Source organism: Abramis brama (assembly GCF_963993115.1).
Source record: "Abramis brama genome assembly, chromosome: 15".
Classification (NCBI taxonomy): Eukaryota; Metazoa; Chordata; class Actinopteri; order Cypriniformes; family Leuciscidae; genus Abramis; species Abramis brama.
Window position 1 is genome coordinate 15,934,702 of NC_139977.1, and position 27,119 is coordinate 15,961,820.

Consider the following 27,119-nt stretch of genomic DNA (forward strand, 5'->3'; position numbering starts at 1 on the left):
TGGTTATTCCACTTCCAGTTTACTGGTATTAGTATGTAGTCTATTCCTTAGTTGATTGTAAATATTCAAATAGGTACTAATCTATAATACCAATTTATTAGTGTGTATGTGTTACTATTGTCGTTACATTTGACAACTAGCCTATAAGAAATGTAAATATTGCAATAAGAATTTTTGGTAACACTTTATTTTACAGCATACTTCTTACACACATTGCATGCTGTAGTAATTACTATAAATTGTGCATAATTACATGCAACTAACCCTAAACCATGACCTGATCCTGACCCTCCCTAACCCTATAGTAAGGCTATAGTTAGTTATTATTACTCAGTCCTTAAATTAATACTAGTACTTTACTAGTAATAACTGGGACATGCATACAAATTATTTTCAATCTCCTTCATTGAATTAACTCAAATTTTTAATTTCAAGTTAAACCAACAATAATTTTTTTACAGTGTACCAGTAAACTTGGAATAGGTAACCAGCAAAAATTTGAAATACATACTAATTGGAAGTGACTAGTTGATATCTGAAACACATAAAAATTACAAATACCATAGATTCAATAGAATAGTTAGGCGTACGTGTCACTTAAGGGATAGTAATTAGTAGATAAAGAGTAATGTTTGTGACTAATTGAGTCACTATTTGAATAAGAACTGTCTGGAACTTAATAATTACTAGTGAAAAACAAACAAACTAGCTATTAAAATAAATACTAGTAACCTAAAAAAAAAAATGTGAAAGGAACAATTTTTAAAACCGACTTGCTGTAATACCCAACATTGATTTTTATGTCAGAATATTTAATAATGTATTCCTGAACGGTAGATTAGTACTGTTCTTTTAAATGCTCTCTCTCTCTCTCTGTTTAAAGTTTAGCATGGATCTATTGAGATTTGCCAGACACTGTATGTACATTGCATGGCTTGGTTTCTTATGGAGGAGTACAGCAGATCAGCACAGCCTGACAGACCACCTGCAGTCTGCCAATGGATTATCCGGTAGGAAATCATCATTAAGTTGAATCACTCAGCGTTATTTCCCATGTTTTATGTGTCCGTATAGTGTGCATTTTACGTGTTACATAATACCAATGGAACATAGTGTTTGTTGTAGAGGGAGATGTCCCACTCTGAGAAAATGGTGCATGAACACCGTTCTTATGTGCGCTGCTAGATAAGATAAAGTGCTTCCCTTGTTTAATCAGAGCCTCATTGGAGATGATGTCAAACCTATCTTTCACAATCCAAATGCTGCACTTACTTTTGTTGACCAAGAACTGAAAGAATTGACATGACCGAAATATGTGTCGGGATAGAGGCTTAGTTTAGCAAATGCACAGAGCGACATAAAGGCCTCCCATGAGGCAAGACTGCTGGTGTATGACAACCTCACAAGTTTTGGTGTCCATCAAAATCTCCTCTTGTGCTTTGACACTAATGTTCAGTTTCCACTTAACAGACTGAAGCTCATCCTGTGATGCACCTTCACCATGGTTATAATCCTCTCAAAACTTAATAAAATGCAGACCTGGTGAAAAGATTAGAAAAAGGAACACTCTTGTATATTCAACAGTATTCTTTGGAAATGATTTTATCATCATGAGACTTATGACGGTGACACTTTCATTAATAAATTCTTCCAAACTCCAACTCAATCTAACCTGATCGCTCAGAAAAGATGAATAAACCCTAAACTTCCTCTGGCTTTTTAAAAATCTGTAATTCTTGCTGCCATTCTGGTGCGCAATGACCTTTGGGGGGAGTTTTTAATAGTCAGTTACGCTAGTTGAGTAAAGTGAGTTTTATCAGGGTATTGACTTTGGTAATAACTCATAATCTTCTAGTCTGTTCCTGATTTATAACAGATACTTCACAGGGGTTACCAAAGAACTGGAGAGTTGCTGAGGTTTTCTGTTACTATTTCTGTTATTCTAGTTATTAGTTTACCGTGAGTCACTTGGATAAATGCCGTAATCAGGCTGAGGTCAGCCATCCATTCTCCCGGGCCCTCTGCCTGACTGGGGTTAATTCAAAATGGTCATCTCTTCATATACCTGGTGAAACTCTTTGTATGCATCTGGAAAAGGCTCTGAATTGTTCATATTAGGTCCAGGGCTTTGTTGACTTTATCCAACCGTTTTACAGATGGACTTTGCATTTCAGTGCCTGGTGGAATGCATTCCCCAAAACATTTCTCCTTTTATAGGAAATGGTGGGAATAATTAGATTTTCAGTAATCAAAGATCTCCCTTTGAGGTTGTGAACTGTGAAGTGGACCACAAATGGAGATTGTTTTATTGGAATGCAAAATGAAACTTTATATTTGATATTCCAGGTTTAATACAAGTTATGCTCAATCCACCATGTTTATGCATAATGTTGATCACCATAAAAATTATTTTGACTCAACTCTTCTTTTCAATGAGGCACACACAATGGAAGGGAATGGGGACAATTTTTTGGAGGATTTGAAAGCATAATTAGCTATGTTTCACATTAGAAAGAGTTACTGTGAATAATGGAAGATGGAAATGCATTTGCCGAACAAATTCTGATGTAGCGAAGATTAAACCCACGTGACTAATCGGCTGTTTCCGCTGATGGTGTTTTATTTACTGTTGGTTACTAGGTTACCAATACCACTGTCAACAACTTTATAGAAACACACCTAATTCGCATTTGTTTTATTTTGAAAATATTCGCTTATAATTTTTATAAAAGCACCTACAATATAAATGTTGAGCTGTAAAGCTGTTTAAATAATTTTTACAGTAATTTCAGGGTTTATGTGTTATGTTGACATGGACAAAATTGGATATAGCTTTACACAGAAAAGATATAAGAAATTTTTCATACTAAAATTATACCAGGGATGCACCGAAATTTCGGCTGCCGAAAATCAAGCGTAGCGTCAGTTCTGGCATCTCACGTTAGTCGAGCTTGCATCAGCTGACTCTCAGCTGATCCACGTCTACCTATAGGAATACGACACCTATCACTTTATACATATATAAGCTCCTTCAGTGTTATAAACAGCTATCGCGTTTCTCAGGAGCTAATTACCCTCCTCCATCCCCAGCTCCTCCTCTCGTCCAGTCAGGATTTGGCATTCTGATTTCTCTTGAATCAGAATAAATTCTCGAATTATTGTACTCTAAAATCTTGAATTAATGAAATCTGCATACATTCATGTTGGTTCTGTTCTGTTTACCCTAACGGGGGTTATTGCTGCTCTCCCTGCTCTTATCCATGCTAGGCTGCATGGATGCACAGGGAGTTCTTGCCCAGAAGGGAACCATATCGCCAATCCAAACTGTATGCTAATTGTCAATCGTATTTGATGATAGTGGTCCTGACAGAAATGTCATTTTTCGGTTTTTGGCCGAAAGAGAAAAACGTCAGAAAATATAACGCTCCCCTCACGTACTGCTCATGCTCATCGGAAAAGCAAAGTCTGCTCAAATAATGCACCGACATGAAATTTCAATGTTGTAGTATATACGTTTCGGTTTGCAGTATTTTTATATTGGTGCATCCCTAATTTTAACACACCTATTGTCTAAGTTTTGTGGCTATACTATTGAAACAATCGCATTTATTTATTGGCCTCATTCATTTTCATTGTAGACAAATTTTTGCATTTTTCTTAATTTTTTAATCAATTAATTTTGTTGTAATCAACACTATGCCGCAAGTTCTGTCGATTTATCTTAAATGGTATTGACATTAACTACAAAATTTTTAGCATTAACATTGGAGAGATAATATCGTTTGTTCCACTGCTATGTATAAGCATCCAAATCTCTAGTGTACATTGTGTAAATAACCCATTTGATCCTGACCTGTATATGACTTAATGCAGCTGGATGGTCCTGAAGGGTCTTTTTACAACAGCTCTATAAATCCTCAAGGCTCTGCAAACACTGACGGTCCTCTCAGATCTTTTTAAAGGTCCCCTGAAGCAGACCAAACATCACCTCGTTTCATTTTTCCCCCTCCTCTCCTGATCCTAGGCCTCTCCATTTTCCTCATTCTCCTACCAAGACATGCTCTAGCTAGAGATAAAAGAAATGGCGGAAATTGTTTGTCTTAAGACTTTCATTGTTTCTGTGGGATTTTATCAAATACTAACAGCAGCTTGCTTAAATATATCTGTTTAAGGGAGAATTCACCCAAATATTGAACTTCTGTCATTATTTACTGTTCCAAACCCTCGACTTTCATTATAAATTGATAAACATGCAATAAAACAAAATAAGGGGGGAAAGTGTGTTTTTTGTCATTGCAAGTATAGTTTTTTTTAACTAGAATTTTGACTCTATTGGCATTCCATAGTTGAAGGCACATTGTACACTGATGTTTAATGTCACTGACTGAGCGGTTGTGTTTGTTTAGAAGTTAGGTTGTTATAGTGTTTGCTACGGTGGCCGAGAGAGCTCAACGCACTGCAACTGAAGAAAACAACACAACACAACCAAATAATAAAACGCTCTGCAAATAACACGGACCACAACGTAAATGTGTCCAGAGGACCCCATTAAGTGACGAACCCGGCTGGGACGTGCTTATTGCTCGTGAGCATCATAGACATAATAAATACTTGTATTTATTATGTCTATGGTGAGCATCCCTATGCCCTACTCCCTTCGAAGGGCAGACGGCAGAGCCGGTCTTTGGAGTGAGCACGGCACTTGTGTGCCATTATGTAGCCGTTGAAGAACGCACTTGATGAAGGGAGCAACGTAATGTCCTCGTTATTTTCACCTGGGAGGTTCCCATGACAACGCATCACGGTTTCCATCAGCTGAATAGCTGTTCTTACGACAGAAATATCTTATTAATGGTTGCAAATAAATACACATTTTTTTAAAATATGCGTCACACTCATCTCAAGAAACCAAACCGTTTGTAAATCCGTCAAGATTTCAGCGAGGATTTGTGTGCGTGCTGAATCTGATCACTCACCTTAATTCACAGCTTCCCTGTGGCAAGATGGCCGCCGGTGATGCCGGAAGTGACTCCGCCGTAAGACATCTAGCCTTTATTATATGATATCTATGGTAAGCACGTCCCAGCAGGGTTCGTCACTTATTGGGGTCCCCTGGAAACATTTCCGTTTCTGTATTTGGTTATGTTGTGAAGTTTTTTGTGTGAAACTTATTTGGTTGTGTTGGCTATTTGGAGCAAACGTGTGTTGTGAAACTGATGAAGATGTTTTCTTAATTTGCGGGTGTTTTTTCTATTTGCATGTGTTTTCTTCAGTTGCAGCGCTTTGAGCTCTCTTGGCCACCGTAGTTTGCCTCTTAGACAAAAATAGTTTCTGGATTTGCTCAAATTTGCGAGGTTCATGACAACATGGTGTAATAAAAAGGTTTAGCAACATGTGCAAATAGCCAGGCTTGTGTCGTAAAGTTGGCCCAACTTAAGCTACAGGAAATTCTTCAGAAATTCACCTTTTGTGTTCCACAGAAGAGTTTGGTGATGACAGAAATGAGAACAGAACCTCATCTGTATCTGGCTATGTCAGACAAACATTAACGCAGACACAAATATACTTGTATAGTACATTTCTTGTGATAAGAAATTTGCTTCAACACATTTTAAATCTTCACGAAAGCAGTAGTGATTATGCTAACTGATAGTAAACGCTAACAAACAAAGATGATATCTTAAGTAAATCGGGTGGAGGGAATGCATCCAAGGAATTGAGGGATAATATGTGAGGAAATTCCTAAGATCCTCTTGTTTTTCTCATGTCACATGCCTTTTTCTCAGTTTAATTAATCGCTAAATCTGCCCGTCGCGCATATTAAATTAGTAAATCTTTTTATGTGCCCTTAACTTTACTTGTACCAGGTTGAGCCATAACCGCTTGATCCGGGTCTGATGAGCTCAGTTTAGTTAGCAAGTTTAACTGTATATGTTGTCAGCGTTTTTAAATGGTTCTCTTGAAGTCATGATGTGTCTAAATAATGCAGAAACCCAGTATGTGCAAATACACAGTTGTGTGATGACAAGTGTTTTTTGAAGAGTCGCGGTTGTGGCATGTTTGTTTAGTGGTTTTGCTCAGAAACTTTTTGCAGGCTGTGAAATGGGGACAAAAATAGCAGTGTAGATCTTATGACATTAAACATTTATTTGTATTAAAACAGATCTGCCTGCCTGGAATAACACAGTCCACTCATGGACTCGCTAGTAACACGAGAGTTTTAATTACATCCATCCTTAATAGTGCAATGGCTGATGACCCTGGATTTAAAAAAAATACTTGGTATCTAATCACAGTGACGACGACAGTGACGATTTGATGTTAATACCTGCTCCATAATGAAATCTTTAAATTCTATGAGACAGAAGTTAAGTCCAGCATGTCCAATTCCACCCACTGCCTTATTACAGCAATATCAACAATACCTCAGCAGCTGTCCTGTGTCTCTATCTAAAAATAGTTTAAAAGTCACTCTATGGCTTATACGTGGCTGTGTTTGCGTCACACTCAAACTGAACTCTCCTGTGACAATGGGCTTAAACATTGGGCCCTTACAAAGGCACCGCTGTTGGCCCTGTTTTTGCTAAGGGATCAATTCCTCAGCCTTGCTTAATTTCCATACTCTAAAGACTAGTACATTTAGCATTTTTGCTGTGAAATAACAGTGGCCGTTTACCATGTAAGAGTGGATGATGCATGAATATCACCGAAGGGATTGAGTCTCAAAGTCATTTTCATCAGAAGGTCATTTGTGTTTGAATAGGCCTTTTGTTGTCTCAGGCATTATGTGCTCTTGAGCAAGGCTTTTAACTTGCCTTTTTGTGCAATTATAGTAGATCAAAGGATTTAACTTATTTTTTTGCAATTGTATGCACTTAAAATGAGCAAGTTTACCCAGAATGCATTGCGGTGAGACGGTATGTATTAGCTGTGTTCCAAAATACAGTGAGTGAACTGCCTGCAAATAATTTCAGTAGCATTTGTCCTTAAAACTGTTTGCATAGCTAACAGTTTGATACTTTATGCAAGGAATATTTGATGACGAGATGACTGAATTTTTTGAAAAATATTGCTCATCTGAGGCGGTAATGCTTTCCATATATAAAAAAACATAATTTTGTGGCAAAAAAACATGGAAATAATTGGTCGTTTTTATCCTATTGTTTAGAATATTTATTTGCTTGGTCAGTGTCGCTGTGGGTTTTGGTTCTTTTGCTGTTGTCAGCTGTAAGGACATTTGAAATAACTTAAAATCATTTGGCGAAGTGATATCTGATATGGAACTGTAATGCGGTCAAGACCTGCCTGGAACTATTTTAGCCGTGCATTTCCCTGAAAATAATTGAACACCTTAGAATGTTCATCAACCAATCAGATTCAAGCATTCATCTGCCTTGTAGTATAATAGAGTGCAACGGTCATGTTAAGGAAAATAAAAAATCTCATTCATTATTTCAACGTAATTTTTAAATAATCGCGTATTCACTAATAATGTAGTGAAAAACTACATTACTCATTAGAATCAAAGAAAATGGCAAAAAAAAATTGAAACAAGCAAATCATGCCAGAAGAACTCTTTATCACCCGCCCACTCCCTTGAAGCACTGCGAATGACGTAATGGAGTCAGGGCCTGTCCCAATATTCATACTTGCGGTCTGTAGACTTGATGACTTGTCTTCAAACATACATGACGCATTTCCTGTATTTGGCCCAAGTGTTCAACCCGATGGGACACACAACGTAGTGTTGTAAAAATGCAAACACAATTTTGAGAGAGCTTTATTTACAATTTTTTTTACAAATTTTCAAAGTTTTCCACTTTCAAATAAACTTCAAAATACATGTTCAGTAGTTCCTAAGATGCATTTATTAATTGTGGTACTTCTAATTAAGTGATAAAAAGCATTTGCAGTGTTTCACAAAATGCAATAATAAAATGTGCAACATTTTACTACCAAATTATATCATATTCTAATTAATTTAACTGACACTGGCAAGTTTTCCTCAACATTATGCAATTTCAGGGCATGCCTGAACATTATGAATGATGGGTTACTCTTAACCTCAGATACCACTCCGAAGCAGTATTAGAGATGGTGTGGATTTAAAGTGTGATTTGCCATTTTCCAGACCTGGGACAGTCTTGCACACTTGAGTTATGTTTAGTTTCATTGTGGTTTTTGTTCATGTGTTTTGGTTTCCTGTATATCCTTTCAGTTTAGCTTTCTCTGTTAGTGTCCTCTGTTAGAGTTTCTCATGAGTTAATGATCTAATTAGCTTCCTTGTTATCTCTGTGTATAAGTACTCCCTGTTTTGTTCAGTTCTTTGTCTGTGATCAGAAGTATTATGTGTGGAAAGTGTTTATGTGTCTCCTGATATTCTCCTATGTATTTCTGTTGTTGGATTAAAGAAACAGCAAAGTTGTGGAGTTTAAGTGGAGTTTCTGTCGCATATCTCACATATTGTTTTCTCTCCTCAGAACTGTGTGGTATTGATGAGCTACTTTGCAAGGATGAAAACTCTCTGTTAAGTTTTGAGGCCATCCGCAGCATTCATAAAGACATGGACGATGATGCAGACGGCAGCGTGGATGTGACAGAGACCGATGGGGTGAGGGCTGCAGCATTCATGTGTGGTTTTGTGGTCTGAGACTGATGTTGCAGCTCAGTGCACGGTGCCCAATGTACAGTCAAGTGCTTAGTTTGCTTGCTTGAAAGGACACAGTCGCTTTTGGCTTGATCATTGGACTCTTTGAGATGCTTTGAGATATGTATTTTGAAAAAGTGCTTTACAAATAAACATAAACTTGACTTGACAGTAGGGTTGGGCGATGTCCCCTAAATTGGCAGCTGACGATCACGAAGAGAGAGAGAGAGAGAGTGCACATTGTAGCTACTTACATCTACTGTGTTTACGCCACGGGAATACTCGGCTTTGCATTTTGAAATATTTCTATGTTTATTTGGCCGTTTAGGCGCACAACCGAAGACAAAGACTACTACGCTTGACCATGTTGCGCTCGGAGCGCGCGCGCAGCATCCTGTCAGTAGGCCTAGAATTCAGTTCTCTTTCGCGACTTATCGTGCTTTTAATATTTCTTTTCAATAGCACATCCTGCTCTTTTCTTTCTCATTCATTCATGTTTTGTTATTAACTTTACATAATCGTCAACTGAAATCTGCGCGGATTATCAACAATACGACACATTTATAGGACATAAAGGGTCTCTGCGGCAAAAGTGAAAGTACCAGCGGCCAACGGGTGAAATGTTTCTCTTTGCACAGCAAAGCACCCGTTTCAGTAAAAGGATATATTAAAGTTTATATAGCCTACTTTTACATTTTCATTGCTGTTTTAAAATGAATTTCGCCATCACCTTAAACAAGCTGTTCTGCTTGAATCCCAGTGCAGGAGCTGTAACTGTTAGGTTACCACAGAACTCGTGACACTCGCGAACAGCACTGAACACACACGTCTTAATTGTTTTTAGTGTTTGTTGGTAAAGGGTGAGAGACCTTGCGAGCCACACGAGCCATATGTTCCCAACCACTGGTGTACACACGAAAACGAACTGCAGTGAGACTGGGTTGGTCTGACAGGGTGGGGGGCGTGGCATCACGATGGTGGCTCTCCACTGATGATATCGTCCATCGGCACAACCCTACTTGACAGTAAAATAGAACAGTGCACTGAAGTACAACACATGGCATGCGGTATACAGCTGTACTGGTACAAGTCTGAGTGTGTTGCAGAGCTTTTGCAGAGATGAGGAGCGCAAGTTACACGTTATAGAGTTTTTTCATCTGTCATAGCATTCAACTGTAACATTTTAAGATAAAATACACTGAGGTGGAGATATATAGATGTGAAATATGTCTTTTTTGCGAGATTATCCTTTTTTAATTATTAATTTTCACATAATTTGTAGAGATAAAATAAACACTAAAATATACAACAACAAAAGTTTCTACCAAAATATTAAGCGGCACAACTGTTTTCAATAGAAAATGTTTCTTGAGCAGCAAATCATCATATTAGAATGATTTCTGAAGGATATTTCACAATATTAGCTACAGCTTTTAATGTATTTTTGATCAAATAAATAACTGTAGCCTTTGTGAGCTTAAGAGACCCCAAACATTTTAAAGGTAGGTTGACCTACATTATGGAGTCCTTGTGGTGTGTATTTGTGTATTCAAGTTTCAGGCCACACCTCCTACATTATGCCGATGTCCTCATAATTCAAATCACTAAATAAACATACTTTATGTTTAGGGGTAGGTTTAGGGACTAGAAAATGTCATCAACTCAGTATAAAAACCATAGTGCCTTTGATGCATGTTCGTAATGAGCCGACAACGCGTGTGGTCATGTAAACGCATTAAACCATTAACCTTTATTGCCATAAGGTCAAACGGCTTAAGAATAATCAACATGGCTAGATTTTTGCCAATTAACAAAATTTCTCCCGCCGTATGTAAACGAGCTGCGTTCTGTCAGCTTATTGAAGTGCGAGTGTGTGATATGTGACAGGAAAGCGTCCTTGTACGGCAGATTTAAGGGCGTCCAGCCACAGACACAGAGTGTTTTGCAGTAGAGGTGAGAAATATATCGCAAACTCAAACTTTTTTATCCTTTTTTTATCTTAGAAATATAAAAAATGTGTTCTAATCTCGTGCAGCCAAAGGACAAGTGGTACAGTTGTAGAAACTTCAAATATGAGAGGAGAATGAGGAGAATGAGAAGTTTCCCACTGAAATTCTGAAATACTCTGGGGGTTTTAATGCTTTATTTAACATCAAAACTCACATAATAAATAGAATACTCTAAAACATGGATGCTTACTTTTTGACGTCACCACCAGGGAATAACCTGTTTTTATTTTTTTATATACAGTCTTGTAAACATGGTTTACTTGCACTGCCAGGTTATTGATTTGTATGTAAACCAGTAAATAAGGTTATTTCAATAAACTGATTTTTGGTAGTTAGCGCATGTACTGTAAATGTGCTCAATGATAGGTGTACCATATTTGATAGGTGTATGTATATTTAGCAAACTGGCAACTGCCAGTGATTTAAAGGAACACTCCACCGTTTTTCATATTAAACTATGTTATTCCCTTAACTAAGACGAGTTGATACATACCTCTCTCGTCTCAGTGCGTGCACTCAGTCGCTCTGGCGCGCGGCGACACTTTGATAGCACTTAGCTTAGCTCAGTTCATTCATTAGGATCCAAACAGAGATGAAGCTAGAAGTGACCAAACACCTCCACGTTTTCCCTATTTAAATACAGTTACACGAGTAGTTACACGACCAAGTATGGTGACACAAAATAAAACGTGGCGCTTTTATATAGGATAACTATAATGTGGGAGCAGTTGGGAGCACTTCGACTCGGCGCAGTAATATCATCACTCCTGAAAAATCCTTTCCCTCTCACTTCTGTCATTAGAACCAACGTGACTTTTTACTGCGCCGAGTCGAAGTGCTCCCAAGTGCTATTCCGCCATACATTATAGTTATCCTTTTTACCCGCTTAGAAAAGCGCCACATTTTATTTTGTCACCATACTTGGTCGTGTAACTACTCGTGTAACTGTATTTAAATAAGGAAAACGTGGAGGTGTTTGATCGCTTCTAACTTCATCTCTGTTTGGATCCTAATGAATGAACCAGAGCGATTGAGACGAGAGAGGTATGTATCAACTCGTCTTAGTTAAGGGAATAACATAGTTTAATATGAAAAAACGGTGGAGTGTTCCTTTAAAGCAAATGATCTTTGAAAAGAGGATTCTAAAAAAGTCGATTGGACTGACCAAATTTAGACGAGTCAATGTGTTATTGCTGTCACATTGTTTTAGATAAACACTTTACAATATGTTTTTCATACACTATTATTTTTTACAGTAGTCATGCAACCTGATTATCAAAGATACAAACAAAAAAGAAAATTCAAAATCCACTTATGGATCTGCTTTGAATGGACATGACATTTCTACATGTTTTCTGAAGTGATTATTAACCATGATTATCGTTCACGAACATAGGCTATAAAAAAACACTCTGTATTCTCTTTGAATCACACAAAGCAATTCCTTTTTCATGTGAATGCCACATCTGAGCACTGAGTAAACAGCATTACTGCTGACCGACCGCAGCCATAGGCAGTCCAAGGCCATAGACAGTCCTGTGAGTGTAACCTTTACTACAGTCTGAGTTATTGTGAGGCGACTGAACCAGTGAAAATAACAGCATTTACATACTTTAGGTTGTCTGATGCTCTACAGTAAGACTACTGGATCATAAAAAAAACCTAAGACAAGTATTACAATTTGGATATGCCAAATAAACTGTTTACTGTGGCTTTACATCTAACCTCTTGCCAAATGTTGGATTATGCAAATAGACAGTGCTGTAAAAAGAAATCAAGTCCAAAACAGATTGTGAATGTAATTGGAAATTTTAGATTACATTTCAGGGTGCTGGATTTTCGTTTCATTTTATCCTCTCCTTTAGCTTAATTTCAGCCAATAGTTAAGCATATTTATTTTTACAATCCTAACTATGCATGTTTATATGATTATATACCTGCTGCATGTGAGCCTATCAGAAAATGATATCATGAGAACCATTGTACCTGATGCTAAAATCCAGTCTTTGTTTCCTTGAACAGTTTCTAAGGGAAGACTTAAAGTACCAAGATCCTAAGGGAAAACAGAACAGCTTCCATAGAGCAGATCTGCTGATCACAGTGGAGGACATGTGGAACACCTGGAAGGCCTCTGAAGGTTTTCACAGATTCTTTTAATTTGATATAAATGATACGACACTGAGAAGCAGTCAACCATCATAGAGCAAATTCAAAGTCATTCCTGTTTGCCACATCATAAACTATATTTAAACTAGTACATATTTAATACATGTAGACTTGTAAGTATTATGTTTGTGTAACTGAAAACACAAGCCTTTCAAAGTATACTTCTTTGGCCGTGAGCGCGGAAAGATGCCTTCGTCTAGTGGACTCAAGTCACTGTTGTACGCGCACCATCCGCACGGACACAAAAATTGGGCCTCCTAATGACAGAAATGACGTCACACAGACAGTGTGCAGACAGTCGCGGAATGCGTACGGCCGAAGTATACTTTGGGCTTAAGCTTCCATCATTCAGAATGTCTGATCTTCCATGTCTGTGTTCTCAGTGTCCTCTGGCACCGTAATCCACTTGCATCACTTGTTTTTTGTTTTTAGTGTATCACTGGACAGTAGAACAAGCAGAGGATTGGCTCATCCGCTGTGTTCAGTTACCTCAGTATGTCGATTCCTTCAGGAAGAACGACATCAGTGGCAAAGCTTTGCCCAGGTAATAAAGCTTACAGTTAGCATCTCTATTGCCTTCATCTGTATAATACGTTTTACAGCTGACGGACATAAATGAATTCACTGATCACTTACTGACTCACAGTGTCTGTTCCATTCACAGACTTGCAGTGAAAAATGCCACCCTGCTTCTGTCTGTGCTGAAGATACCAGACCGCACTCATGCACAGAAATTGCAGCTGAAGGCTCTGGAGACAGTGCTTTTTGGAAATCCAAGTGAGTAGCACTTTGTACTAAGACTGGGCTTATTGAATATCCACAAAACATTTGTGGTTGTATATCTAAATTGTCTCATGACTTTTGAGTTTGAAATGTTTTAATAGTCTCTCTTGGCAAGAGTTGGTAAGATCAATTCAGTTCTGTGAATCAGTTAAAAATGTCCATATGAGTTGATCAGTTCTGATTAATGGCCAAGAGTTGGTAAGTTTGATTCATTTCAATTAAACTGTTCATTTAAATGAATAATTTCTGAGTTGTCGACTTCGGTACCATGTCGGTACTGAAATTACAAAAAAATGTAAACACCTCTGATTGCCCATTGTACTCACGCACTCATCGGATATCATATAAATATGATCCGATATTTCCGGTCGGAAAGCAGCTATTATATTGGATCAGTGCATTCGGTCTTAAAGTGACAGCAGCCTAATATTCCTGCTGCTGTCTGTGTCATTAATGTTTATTAAACGACAACATACAAAGACAAAATCACATTTGCATCTTTAACAAAGATTAATTATATTTATACAGTGAAGACTATGCAGTGTTATTTTACATTTGATTATTTAATTTCTGTTCTTGAATACTGTAAGACTTGCCTGAAAAACAGAAAGCACTGTTTATGTCATTTGTATCTTTGTTCTATTGTCTATTTATCTATGCTTGTAATTAGTTTATTATCTTTTATGCAGATTCACTCCCCTACAAAATAACCCCAATCATTATAGAATGATTAATTCTTTCCAAATAGAGCTAATCAAGTCATCTGGTGAAAAAATAAAATAAATAATAAAAATAAGATTAAAATAAATAAACAAAAATTTGATTTCAATAAATGATTATTAAAATAAGTAAATAAATAAACAAATAAATAAAAAAGCATTAAAAGGAATAAAACAACAGAGTAAAATTTAGATTAAAATAAATAAACAAAAATTTGATTTAAATAAATATTTATTAAAATAAGCAAATGAACAAACAAATAAATTTATAATTAATAATTAATAAAATAATTAATAAAAATAAATATAGATAGATATAGTAGAAAAGTACCATTTAATTGTAATAACATTGTAACTTAATGGAAAATATATATATTTTCCAAAAAATATTTAGACATATTTATAATATAACATTTTCACTGTATAAAGTGGGTCTTTATTCTGTATAGAAACTATATAAATACCTTTTCTTTTTTTACCCCTCCATTTGTAGTTTACATGGTATCTAAGAGATTCAAAACCGTTGCTAGAAAAACCTAGATTGCTGGGTGATAGACTCTCTGTTTGAAATATTTGTTTAAAAATATTTTACTTTTTTTTTAGAGCCAATGTTACTGGTTAAAAATATTTGTCAAAAATTTGTTGGAGCCTTGATGTTATTCTAAAGTCATATTGATTGAAGATACTTGGTGTAATCACTGTGTATATATAGACCAGTGCGTCTGTGAATATTCTGGTCTGTCGACTGATTGGTTGAACCCCCCTGGTTCCAGATTCCGTCTGGAGTTTCTTAATAATCTCAGCTATGGCAGTTATTTGCCTCTCCGGTCGCTGTTTATACTGTCCGCAGTAGAAGGTTCTTCACTGTTTTCTTCACTGCATTACTAAAGGAAAATATGTGTCAATGTACAGTTTTCAGCCACAGCGCTTACACGGGAAGAAATGAGAACGCTGTGCCTTCCAGTGTCCTTAGACTTGGTCAAAGATTATGTGTGCAAACAAAACACTCCTTTATATACACTCAAAGAGCTCTTTTATCCAAACACTAGTGCAATTATTGAAAAGGAAATCCAGATGGAAGTTTATGTGCAAGCCTCAGTAAATCCACATCAGATTTAACCTGATCCCAAATCAAGCTGGTTAAGATGGGGGCGCGTCAAGGTTGAGGGATTCAACACCATCCCCTCACAAATATTTTGGCTCCTCTTGATGTGCCGTCACCTGCCATGTTCCTGAGCAGGATGTGAGCAGCGAAATCGTAGATGGAAATAGCACTCACTAATCCAGTTATCCAGATCCTCCCGTTACGCAGCTGATGCCGCCACCTTTGTGGGAAACACCGCTCTGGATTCACTTACTGTTATCATTGCTGCCTCTCCAATGCAAAACAGATTAAGGCTGCATTCATCCGGATACATTTGAAAAACAGCATTTCGCTTCAAATCTCTGTCCACACTAGTGCTTTCAATTATTTCATAAAAGTTGCTCGTCCAATGTAGCCTGGTAATACCAAACTCTGCTACTTCGCTTTGCTTCGTAGACAGAGTCTGGCATATCATAATTGAAAAGCGTTTTCTTTCTCGCAGGGGGGGGGGGCGCTTGTCTGAAGTTTAAAATCATTGGTTACCCGTAAGCCAATCACATAACGTTTGGTTATGGCGTGTGTTATGCGCATGCTCAGCCGCATCTAACTTCCACTGTAAACACATGTATGATGCGAAAACAAAACCATCGAGCGAAATACCGGAGTGAACATGGCTGTGAACGACTTTTGCAGATTATGTGAAGTAAATCTACGCATCCACGGTACAATCAGCGTCTACGTCACGGCTCTCAGCCCGCCCTCTGTTCGTTGATTGGCCGGCTGTTTTCAGGCCGGAGGAAAACGGAAAGCTATGACGCTGTCTCAGACTGAGTACAGAAGCGAAATGAAATTGAGCGGAAGTATGAAGTCTGACGTAGTCAGGCTACGTCCAATGCTGGAAAATGCTTAAATCATTTTACTGCACATGCATAAAATGTAATAAAAGTCATCTTTGCTGGGATGTAATATGAAGACTGTACAAAGTAAAAAATGTATAACAGTATAACCATATAACCGTAGATATCTATGAGTACAATATGCGTCACATGAATAAACATGTCAAACATGTAGAATACCTCAGTTTTCTCAGTCCACACTACAACGCAAAAACTGTATTTTTAATATATCCATTTGAAAGAGTGTTTTCAAAAAGCTCTGTTTTCACTGGACTAATACACTATCTGTCCACTACTAACAGAGGGCGAAAAAAGAGAAAAAAATGTGCTTTCAAATGTATCCGGATAAAAGTAGACGTTGCATAAGACAGATGTGACAGAGAACTAATGTGTATTCATACATCTGCATGGTTAGATCCAAACTGGGAGCTTTTTTTATCACTTCTGGGACTTTTTCTAAGTAGATTACTACTTGTTTGTATTACTGTACTACTTCTTGCTAAAAGCGGTATGTGTGTGTGTTTTATGTCACAGTGTTGTGCAACCCTCACATATGTTAGGCTGGAGTTGTAGAGAGAGGAAGACACTGATTTGATGTATAACTCCTGCCAAAAATTCCTTGGCTCTTTTTCATTTACCTTCTTCATACTCTTGGGCTTGTGATTTTGTTAGTTTATAGAATGTCAAGTCAGTCCACATTGCACGTCCTGGTGAAATCAATCTGTTTTTAAAATAATATTCCAGTTTTATTTGTTGTATTTAACCACAATATATATTCATCAACATGATGAAAGCATCTTCAACCCATCAGTCAAATACTTTAACTGGTTTATTTCAGTCTGAAAAACAACATTGGAAATGGTTGTTAAGAGAAGATTGCAGACATAAGCATTGGAAAGAAAACATTAATTTGCTTTTGCCATGTCGGGGTCAGCTGGAGTGACAGATGGAATGTGTGGTGAAAAAGAGTCATAATTCTCACATGACATCACTGTATTTAGAGTATGTGATACGCTAGTTTATATTACAGCACTATGTACATTCATTGACTACCATTCATAAGTTTCATAAAATACTGAAATTTAAAAAATGTGACGCTTTTGGCCAATCAGAAGTGTTTACGATTCTGCTCAACAGCGCTCAGAGTGTCACAATTTAAAAATTTCAGTACCGAATTGGTAACGAAGTCGGTACTTTTTGACAACTCTATTGGGGTCAGTAAGATTTTTTTTTGGAAAGAAATGAATCATATATAATGTTACAAAAGATGTCTCTTTTAAATAAATGCTGTTCTTTTGAACTTTTTATTCATCAAATCATCATGGTTTTTACAAAAAAATATAACACTGAATATGACACTTAAGACTGGAGTAATGATGCTGAAAATTCAGCTTGGCCATCACAGGAATAAATTACATTTTAAAATATATTCAAACAAACAGCAGTTCTTTAAAATGATAATAATATTTCACAATAATTCGTCTTACTGTATTTTCGATCAAATAAGTGCAGCCTTGATGAGCATAAGAGACTTCTTTCAAAAACATAAAAAAATATTACCGACTCATTTTAATCTAATATAATCCATCAATATATAATACATCGTAATTTTGGGGTGAACTCTGCCTTTTATTGTTACTCAAGTGTTGTTTTTTGTTCTTGTTGGCAGAGGGAGACAGTCACTTGAAGGACTTGATGCTGGTGGTGTCTATCGTGATTGGAGTGGGGGGCTGCTGGTTCGCCTACATACAGAACCGAAATTCTAGGGACCACGTGGGCAAGATGATAAAGGACCTAGAAGGCCTTCAGAGAGCTGAGCAGAGCCTCCTGGACCTGCAGCAGAAGTAAGCACTCAGTTTGTATAAATGAACAGAAAACACACTTACAGTAAATAGCAGCTAGCAGGCTGGAAAGGCTTTAAAGTGGAAATGTGATGCTTATATTTCTTGATGCACAGTTGAAAAGAATTTGTGAAGCAGGACTACTTTTCTAGGTGGAGGAACATCTGGTTGTACGTTAGCAATGCAATTCCTGTTGTTGGAGTTTGAAGAACTCAGCAGTTTTTCATGGATAGTTACATCACACCCCAAGCAAAAGAAAAAACCCAAAGTTCACTTTTTAGCTGGTCATGAAATATATTTAAAGAAAGTAAGTTAGAACAAACAGGATTGTTAAGCGATTCAGCTCTAGTCTCATGCTAACTCATGCTTAGTTAGCATGGGTATACTTTCCAAAAAGATAACGATTTTTTTCAAGATATGCTGTTGTTACCGTTAACAAATTTCTCCTCCATTTATACACACTGAAGGATGAATATGAATTATGGCCTGGGGTAATTGACAGCATGCCACACATCAGGTTGGAAATAACCTGGAAAATACATTTATTACTCATTCAAAGTGCAGTTTAGTCTGGTTATTCAATTTGGAGCAGTTATACTTATTAGTATATTCACATTTTTATTTTTATTTGAAATGCTAGACAGTTCCAGACACTGCAAAGATACAGGATAGAGGATTTGAGAATTCATCACATTTAGCTTACAGCACAGGAGGCTACGTCACTTTTTTAATAGCACGATTCATCAGAGAATTATATTCCATTAGTAAGCAGCAGCCTTCCGTTACGCTAATTAGCACTAATGCATATTACTTAATGCTTTATCCACATTATTCCTACGCCCCATGACGCTTTGCATGAATTATGGGTGTAACTTCCGTTAAGCTGTAAACAGTCAGTGAAAGACTAGCCATATGGATGCAATAATAAACTGTGTACAATGACATTACATTATTCTACTCACCCTTCAACCATTGAACATTAAAAGGACATTTAAAAGTGTAAAAGCATCAACAAGGTACTTTCAACAGACCATGAATAACCCCAAAAGCGTGAATCTTTCCACAGCAAAATCGGACGATTAAATATCACTGTGGTAATCTGTATTATGTAACATAAGTTGCCTTAGTAAAAATTATTTTTTTATTTACTTCAGCAGCATTGCGTGATACTATTTCAAAGTGATTTCAGTCATTTTGACAGATAATAAATTGGAATTAGCTGTGAAAACAAACCTGGAAAGAGACTGAGGATTTGGGGAGAAAAAAAGAGAGATTCTTCGTGCATTCCAGTGAATTATTAATGGCATATCATAAATTAAATCTGGAGAACAGACCACAAATGTGACCCTGGATTACAAAACCAGTCACATGTCGCACGGGTATATTTGTGGCAATAGCCAACAATACATTGTATGGGTCAAAATTATTGATTTTTCTTTTATGCCAAAAATCATGAGGATATTAAGTAAAGATCATGATCCATGAAGATATTTTGTAAATTTCCTACCGTAAATATATAAAACATTTATTTTTGTGAGTGAATGCAGCACTATCGCAAACATAAATGGACAACTTTAAAGGCGATTTTCTCAATGTTTCGATTTTTTTGCACCCTCAGATTCCAGATGTTCAAATAGTCGTATCTCTGCCAAATATTGTCCTATCCTAACAAACCATACATCAATGGAAAGCTTATTTATTCAACTTATAGATAATCAATAAATCTCAATTTCAAAAAATGTACCCATGTTACTGGTTTTGTGGTCCAGGGTCACAAATGTGCAGTATATGTTGACCTTTTTCATACTATTAAAGCGGAATTTCAAAAGGAAAAAAGAAAATAATCATGAGGAAAAGAATGCAGTGACTGAAAAGAGCTCTTGCCATAGATATTCTTGTTATAACATGTCACGTTAAAATACCAAGTGTTACGTTGTTCTCATGTTATTCTTCAAATAAAACATGAAAGAAAACTGATAGCTCATTGAGTCAAACTGGCGGATAAGCTTTATTTGAAGGGCAACCTCATGATTTGAAATGATTCGTTTCAGTCTTTTTGAATGGAAGTTCCCCAAACCGGAAGTGCCACCCATAATCAAAGCATGTCAGGATATAAGGTGGATACTTCATAATTTTAGTTTACTTTATTCCACAGCTGTCTGTAATATTTGATTCTGATTTGTATTTCACAGAATAATTCTGTCAGACATTTTTGTATGACCAAAAATGGTATATATCGGGCGCTATCCATGGAAACTAGTCGTAATTAGATAATACTTGAAGAAAAGTTCATGCTTTATTGAAATACTAACGTTAACATACAGAAGACATGCTTATCACATCTAAAGTGACCTGAAATTAATGTGAAATGCAACAATGTCAGTCAGATCTACACTAATTTGCTATTTAAAGACAAAAAGAGTAATTTGTCTGTCTGGTGGAAATGTTTTCATTTCCTACTATCTTTGTTCAGGTCAAAAGACTCTTGCAGGGTGATGCAAGCATCCTTTAAAATTCCTTAAATGGCCAAAGGACGGGCAGTGCTGAATCCTGCTTGGAGTGTTTCAGACAATCGCACTATCATGCTGTATGCTCAGTTCAGCTGGCGCCCGCTGCGCTGAGGCAGAACAGAGAACGTGTCTCTGTCTTTTTTCAGAGGTCAGAGGTCTGGGAGAAGATCATGATTCAAACATCCTTTCTTTACGGTGCTTTAATTTAAAGCAATGGCCTTATAAGGAGAGAGATGCAGTTTGGTGATCTATATTAGTTTACTCAAGGAAAAAGCTGTAACGGAGGAATGTTTGTTGAGTGTAATGTGATTAAGTCACTGTGTAAGTATGGCCGGTGTAGCCATGGATCTGAGTGTGTGGCATTTCTGTCATGTCCTTCACTCTAAATCCCGTTTGGAACAGAGATCATGACACATCGTTTCCACTTTGATCCTCACTATGTCTGTCCCTGTGTGATGCAACTGGAGTTTCTGTCTGTCTGTATCTTTCTGTCTGTCTGTCTGTCTGTCTAACATTCTTTCTATCTGTTTGTCTGTCTGTCTATGTCTCTATGTTTGTTTATATCTATCTGTCTATGTCTGTATGTTTGTCTATCTGTCTTTCTGTCTATCTGTGTGTATATATGCATGTTTTTGTATATATTTATCTCTGTCTGTCTATGTATGTTTGTCTAAATATATCTCTGTCTATGTATGTTTGTCTATATTTATCTCTGTCTATGTATGTTTGTCTATATTTATCTCTGTCTATGTATGTTTGTCTATATCCGTCAATCTAACATTCTGTCTGTCTGTGTCTATGTCTGTATGTTTGTCTATATCTATTTGTCTGTCTATGTCTGTCTATCTAACATTATATCTATCTGTCTGTCTGTTTCTCTATATTTATCTATCTGTGTCTATGTATGTTTGTCTACATATTTCTATCTAACGTTCTATCTGTCTGTCTATTATGTCTGTATGTTTGTCTATATCTATATGTCTGTCTGTATGTTTGTCTATATCTGTCTGTCTAACGTTCTCTCTTTCTGTGTCTGTCTGTATGTTTGTCTATATATCTGTTTGTCTGTTAAGTTTTTTTATTTATGAACTTTTTTATTTGTTCTCTGCTGTTCATTTCCTTCCTTTTCATTTATCTTCTGCTTCCCTTCCCAGTTATGAGTGAGTATCATTCTGCCTTGGCCACTGTCGTATCATTGACAGTTTGATTTATAGCTTACTTCCTGTTTGAACATGGACTACGTCAGCACGAGAGAAGGCTGCCACGTGCTTCAGCTGAAAGCCTAGGAAAGATCACATTGTGTGATATCACGGTTGCACTTTATTTAACAGTACGTGCACTAACATGTACTTACAGTGTACTTATCTAAGAAAGTACTGGTAATATAAGGTAACTACATGGGTTAAGGTTAGGTTTAGGGGTAGGTTCAGGGTTAGTACCTTGTTATAGCCCAGTTATTATAATGATAATAATAATAAGTACATACTATGTACATGGGGAACAGGACTGTAAAATAATGTGCCACCGATTTCACAGACACGCATGTCAAGCAAAACTGATTTTAATTATTTTAAATGGAATCGAAGACCTTTTGTCAACGTGGAACCACATTAGCCACATGAACACAACTAAATTTAGCCATCCTCCATGACCCAAAATCTCTAAACGGTCTTCCCCTATATAGCTGGGAGGACGCATTTCCCTTTAAATTTGTAAGGAGTTTTTACCACAGAATTACCACATCGAACAGGCCACATCTTGTTCAACTGTCTTTTCATGAGGAGGAAGAGGTGTGGTAGAGTCTTGCAGATCCAGTTCCCTTTTCATGTTGACTCAATTCTCCAGAGCTCCACCTGCTGGTGACTGAGGGGATATTATAGATATATATGAACTGTTTGTTAAAGGGGTGGTTGATTATGATTTCACTTTTCTAATCTTAGTTAGTGTGTAATGTTGCTGTTTGAGCATAAACAACATCTGCAAAGTTACAACGCTCAAAGTTCAAAGCAAAGGGAGATCTTTTCTTTTTAAAGAAATCGCTTTTTAAGGACTACAACAAACGGCTGGTGGGGACTACATGAGCTTCCTCCCGGGTTAGTGACATCACCAACCTTAGAATTTACATAAACCCCGCCCCCGGAACAGGATTTATAGATTATCATGACAGAATATGCTAATCAATGACTAGAAGATAACTACACATCATCTACATAAATTCATCAACTAACCATTCAGAAATGTCCTGTTGCATTCTACATGTTGTCACTTCTTCTTGAGTCTCTCCATCATTGTCCGACTCCAGTTTGAACATGAAAGGCTAAAAGTTTTTTGCAATTTTCAGTGCATGTCTGTGTGAGTGCAAGCTCTTGTAGCTCCGCCAACTGTGCCGGGAGCAGCAGCTCATTTGCATTTAAAGGGACACACACAAAGCGTTTTTGCAGAGACTTATTTTACATCTTGTGTAAAGGGCATTATACCACCCCTTTAAGTAATGAGTCAACAGTGGTGCAGCTTGAGATTGATAATGTGTTTGTGTTCAGGCTGCAGATCGCACAGGAAGAGCACCACTCAGTGGAGGTGGAGAAGGTCAACCTGGAGCGGCAGATGAAAAGGGAGATTGACGAAGCTAAGCAGGAGGCGCAGAGACTGAGAGAACTACGTGAGGGAACTGAGAACGAGTTGAGCAGACAGTCATATGCAGAGCAGGAGCTGGAACAGGTATAAGTTTTTTTTTTTTTACTCTTATCAAAACTATATACATTATCTATATCTATATATATATCTATCTCTCTCTCTCTCTCTATATATATATATATATATATATATATATTATAAATGACAATTCATTTAAACATATAGCATTTATAAAAGTAAAATAAATAAAATAGATTTATAAGATATGGTAATAAGGTAAAATTAGCTATTATTAGAATGCAAAATATTGCAGAAAGTCAAAATTGTAAAGTTATCATTTATAAGTGTAGTACCTCCCCTGAATGTATTTCATTTTGTTTATTTATTATTATCCTTTTTTCTATAAATCTTCCAAACCCTAGTAAAATAATGGCATGTTTATGCCTCTTTTCATCATTCGCTCATCAGCAATGTTTGGAAACCCTTGCAGTCTCCCTCAAATTCACCTTACAGATGTCCCATCACCATGGGAACTGCTGAAGAGGTTTCCCTCATCAAAACAATGAAATTCAGCCAATATTCATGAGTGTGTGTGTTTGTTTTAGGTGCGAATGGCTCTAAAGAAGGCCGAGAGGGAGCTGGAGTTGAGGAGCGGCTGGTCTCCTCCTGAAGCTCTGCAGAAGTGGCTGCAGCTCACACACGAGGTGGAGGTGCAGTACTACAACATTAAGAAACAGAATGCAGAAAAACAGCTCATAGTGGCTAAAGAAGGGGTAAGATGGTCACATACTCACAAAATGACAAGCTTTAACTGAATATTAAATCTGTTTTGCTTGTTCAGCTAGCTTAGCATCCAGGTATTGCTTGTTAACTATGAAGTTGTGACCACCATAACAGGCAGAAAAGATCAAGAAGAAGAGAGGAACTCTCTTTGGGACGTTCCACTTGGCCCACAGCCCTTCACTGGATGATGTTGATCACAAAATCCTGTCAGCCAGGTGAGTCGCCATTTTGAGGAAGCTCTTGCCATTTTTGTATGCAATGTACAAGGTGAAATAAAGAGACATTTTAACCTAAGCAGTGACATTATAGAATGATTGTGGACCTTTCGGTGAATAGTTCTTAAAAGAACCACTGTTTTCTTCACACAGAACACATTATTTTGTGGTAAGTAGAATGGAGGGCTGGGAGGGGTACACAAGGTCTAGAGCAGGGCTATTCAATTGGCGGCCCGCAGGTCAAATCTGGCCCGCCAATCATCTTCATCCGGCCTGAGGGCACACGGAGTATGCACAGGTCGCACTTGCGCCTTGAATTGTTTTTGCACTAATTCGTTTGTCCACAAGAGGGCAACATTGGTTCGGGCGGGCGGATGTAGCTCAGTTGAAAAAGAAAATGAAGAGACGGAACAACAACAACAAGCTACCAAAGACCACAACAACAGACGCCCACGTTGACAAGCGCTTGTGTGAGAGGGTTAAGAGATACAGTAGCTGCAACTTTAGTTTAAAAGAGTACGAAGACATTGGCATCTGTCATAACTTCTGGAGAGAAATGGCGCAGACACTGGACAAAGATGAAACGTTCTGCTGATCATATGTCGTCTCATGTGTACTTTAGGCTTAATGCAAGTTTAGAGCAGGTGCGTATTAAACAGCGCTGCGACATCCATTGAGAAGCATTTAAATTCGACACACACATTTTTGTCACAAAACACAAATCACTCGATTAAACTCGATTACAGTCTCTACATTCCCGACAAGACTGACGAGGAAAACAGGAGAAAAATTTGTCATGAATGAACAAGTTAGAACGCTTTTAAAATCATCATCCTTACAAACATTTGACATGTCTGTAATACTGTAGTAACACTGTGTAACAGTACACCATGGTGGTGTACAATAGTAACCATAGTGTTTTGGCAGAAATGTGGTATATTCATATTGAATACTGTTATTAAAGGGATAGTTCACCCAGAAATTAAAATTAGCCCATGATTTACTCGCCCTGAAGTCATCCCTCTTCCTAGCTTTATAATGGCAGTGAATTTCTATTTCTGTTTTGAAGTCCATAAAAGTGCATCCATCCATCATAAAAGTGCTCCACACAGCTCCTGTGGGTTAATAAAGGCCTTCTGAAGCGAAGTGATGCGTTTGTGTAAGAATAATATCCATATTTAAAACTTAATAAAAAAACTAGCTTCCGGCCAAATGAACATACGGATTCCAGAGTAAAGTGCAACTTATGCGAGTAATGCGACGTACTGCTGATATTTACGCTATGCCATGACGCCCTACGCTACTTCCGACGTCACAAGTTGCGTAAGTTGCACTTTAGGCGTAAATAGACTTGCGTATGGCCAAAAAATGTTTGGCTGGAAGCTAGAATTTTACTTTGTAACATGTTAAATATTAATATTTTTCTTACACAAACTCATCGCTTCACTTCATAAGGCCTTTATTAACCCCCCGGAGCTGTATGGAGCACTTTTATGATGGATAGATGCACTTTTATGGACTTCAAAACAGAAACAGAAATTCACTGCCATTATAAAGCTTGGAGGAGCCAGGACATTTTTTTGTATAACTCCGATTGTATTCATCTGAAAGAATGTCATATACACCTAGGATGGCTTGAGGGTGAGTAAATCATGAGCTAATTTTCATTTTTGGGTGAAAATACAGTGAGGAAAATAAGTATTTGAACACCCTGCTATTTTGCAAGTTTTCCCACTTAGAAATCATGGAGGGGAATGAAATTGTCATCGTAGGTGCATGTCCACTGTGAGAGACATAATCTAAAAAAAAAAAATCCAGAAATCACAATGTATGATTTTTTAACTATTTATTTGTATGATACAGCTGCAAATAAGTATTTGAACACCTGAGAAAATCAATGTTAATATTTGGTACAGTAGCCTTTGTTTGCAATTACAGAGGTCAAACGTTTCCTGTAGTTTTTCACCAGGTTTGCACACACTGCAGGAGGGATTTTGGCCCACTCCTCCACACAGATCTTCTCTAGATCAGTCAGGTTTCTGGGCTGTCGCTGAGAAACACGGAGTTTGAGCTCCCTCCAAAGATTCTCTATTGGGTTTAGGTCTGGGGACTGGCTAGGCCACGCCAGAACCTTGATATGCTTCTTACAGAGCCACCCCTTGGTTATCCTGGCTGTGTGCTTCGGGTCATTGTCATGTTGGAAGACCCAGCCTCGACCCATCTTCAATGCTCTAACTGAGGGAAGGAGGTTGTTCCCCAAAATCTCGCAATACATGGCCCCGGTCATCCTCTCCTTAATACAGTGCAGTCGCCCTGTCCCATGTGCAGAAAAACACCCCCAAAGCATGATGCTACCACCCCCATGCTTCACAGTAGGGATGGTGTTCTTGGGATGGTACTCATCATTCTTCTTCCTCCAAACACGTTTAGTGGAATTATGACCAAAAAGTTCAATTTTGGTCTCATCTGACCACATGACTTTCTCCCATGACTCCTCTGGATCATCCAAATGGTCATTGGCAAACTTAAGACGGGCCTTGACATGTGCTGGTTTAAGCAGGGGAACCTTCCGTGCCATGCATGATTTCAAACCATGACGTCTTAGTGTATTACCAACAGTAACCTTGGAAACGGTGGTCCCAGCTCTTTTCAGGTCATTGACCAGCTCCTCCCGTGTAGTTCTGGGCTGATTTCTCACCTTTCTTAGGATCATTGAGACCCCACGAGGTGAGATCTTGCATGGAGCCCCAGTCCGAGGGAGATTGACAGTCATGTTTAGCTTCTTCCATTTTCTAATGATTGCTCCAACAGTGGACCTTTTTTCACCAAGCT

General features: G+C 37.6%; 1 protein-coding gene across 4 annotated transcripts in view; it reads left to right on the plus strand.

Annotated features, from left to right (window-relative positions):
- stim1b (stromal interaction molecule 1b) overlaps positions 1 to 27,119 on the plus strand; it is a 37,246-nt gene that overhangs the window by 1,033 nt on the left and 9,094 nt on the right. For 2 of the 4 annotated variants that reach the window (XM_084136080.1, XM_084136082.1), the window contains exons 2-10: positions 884 to 1,010; positions 8,481 to 8,611; positions 12,679 to 12,793; positions 13,255 to 13,366; positions 13,487 to 13,599; positions 17,974 to 18,148; positions 23,196 to 23,373; positions 23,895 to 24,062; positions 24,187 to 24,287. In XM_084136080.1, coding sequence (XP_083992206.1) covers positions 890 to 1,010; positions 8,481 to 8,611; positions 12,679 to 12,793; positions 13,255 to 13,366; positions 13,487 to 13,599; positions 17,974 to 18,148; positions 23,196 to 23,373; positions 23,895 to 24,062; positions 24,187 to 24,287 — 1,214 coding nt within the window. In that variant the 5' untranslated portion in view covers positions 884 to 889. The remainder of the gene's footprint in view (positions 1 to 883; positions 1,011 to 8,480; positions 8,612 to 12,678; positions 12,794 to 13,254; positions 13,367 to 13,486; positions 13,600 to 17,973; positions 18,149 to 23,195; positions 23,374 to 23,894; positions 24,063 to 24,186; positions 24,288 to 27,119) is intronic. The other 2 variants (XM_084136083.1, XM_084136081.1) reach the window with 1 other exon arrangement.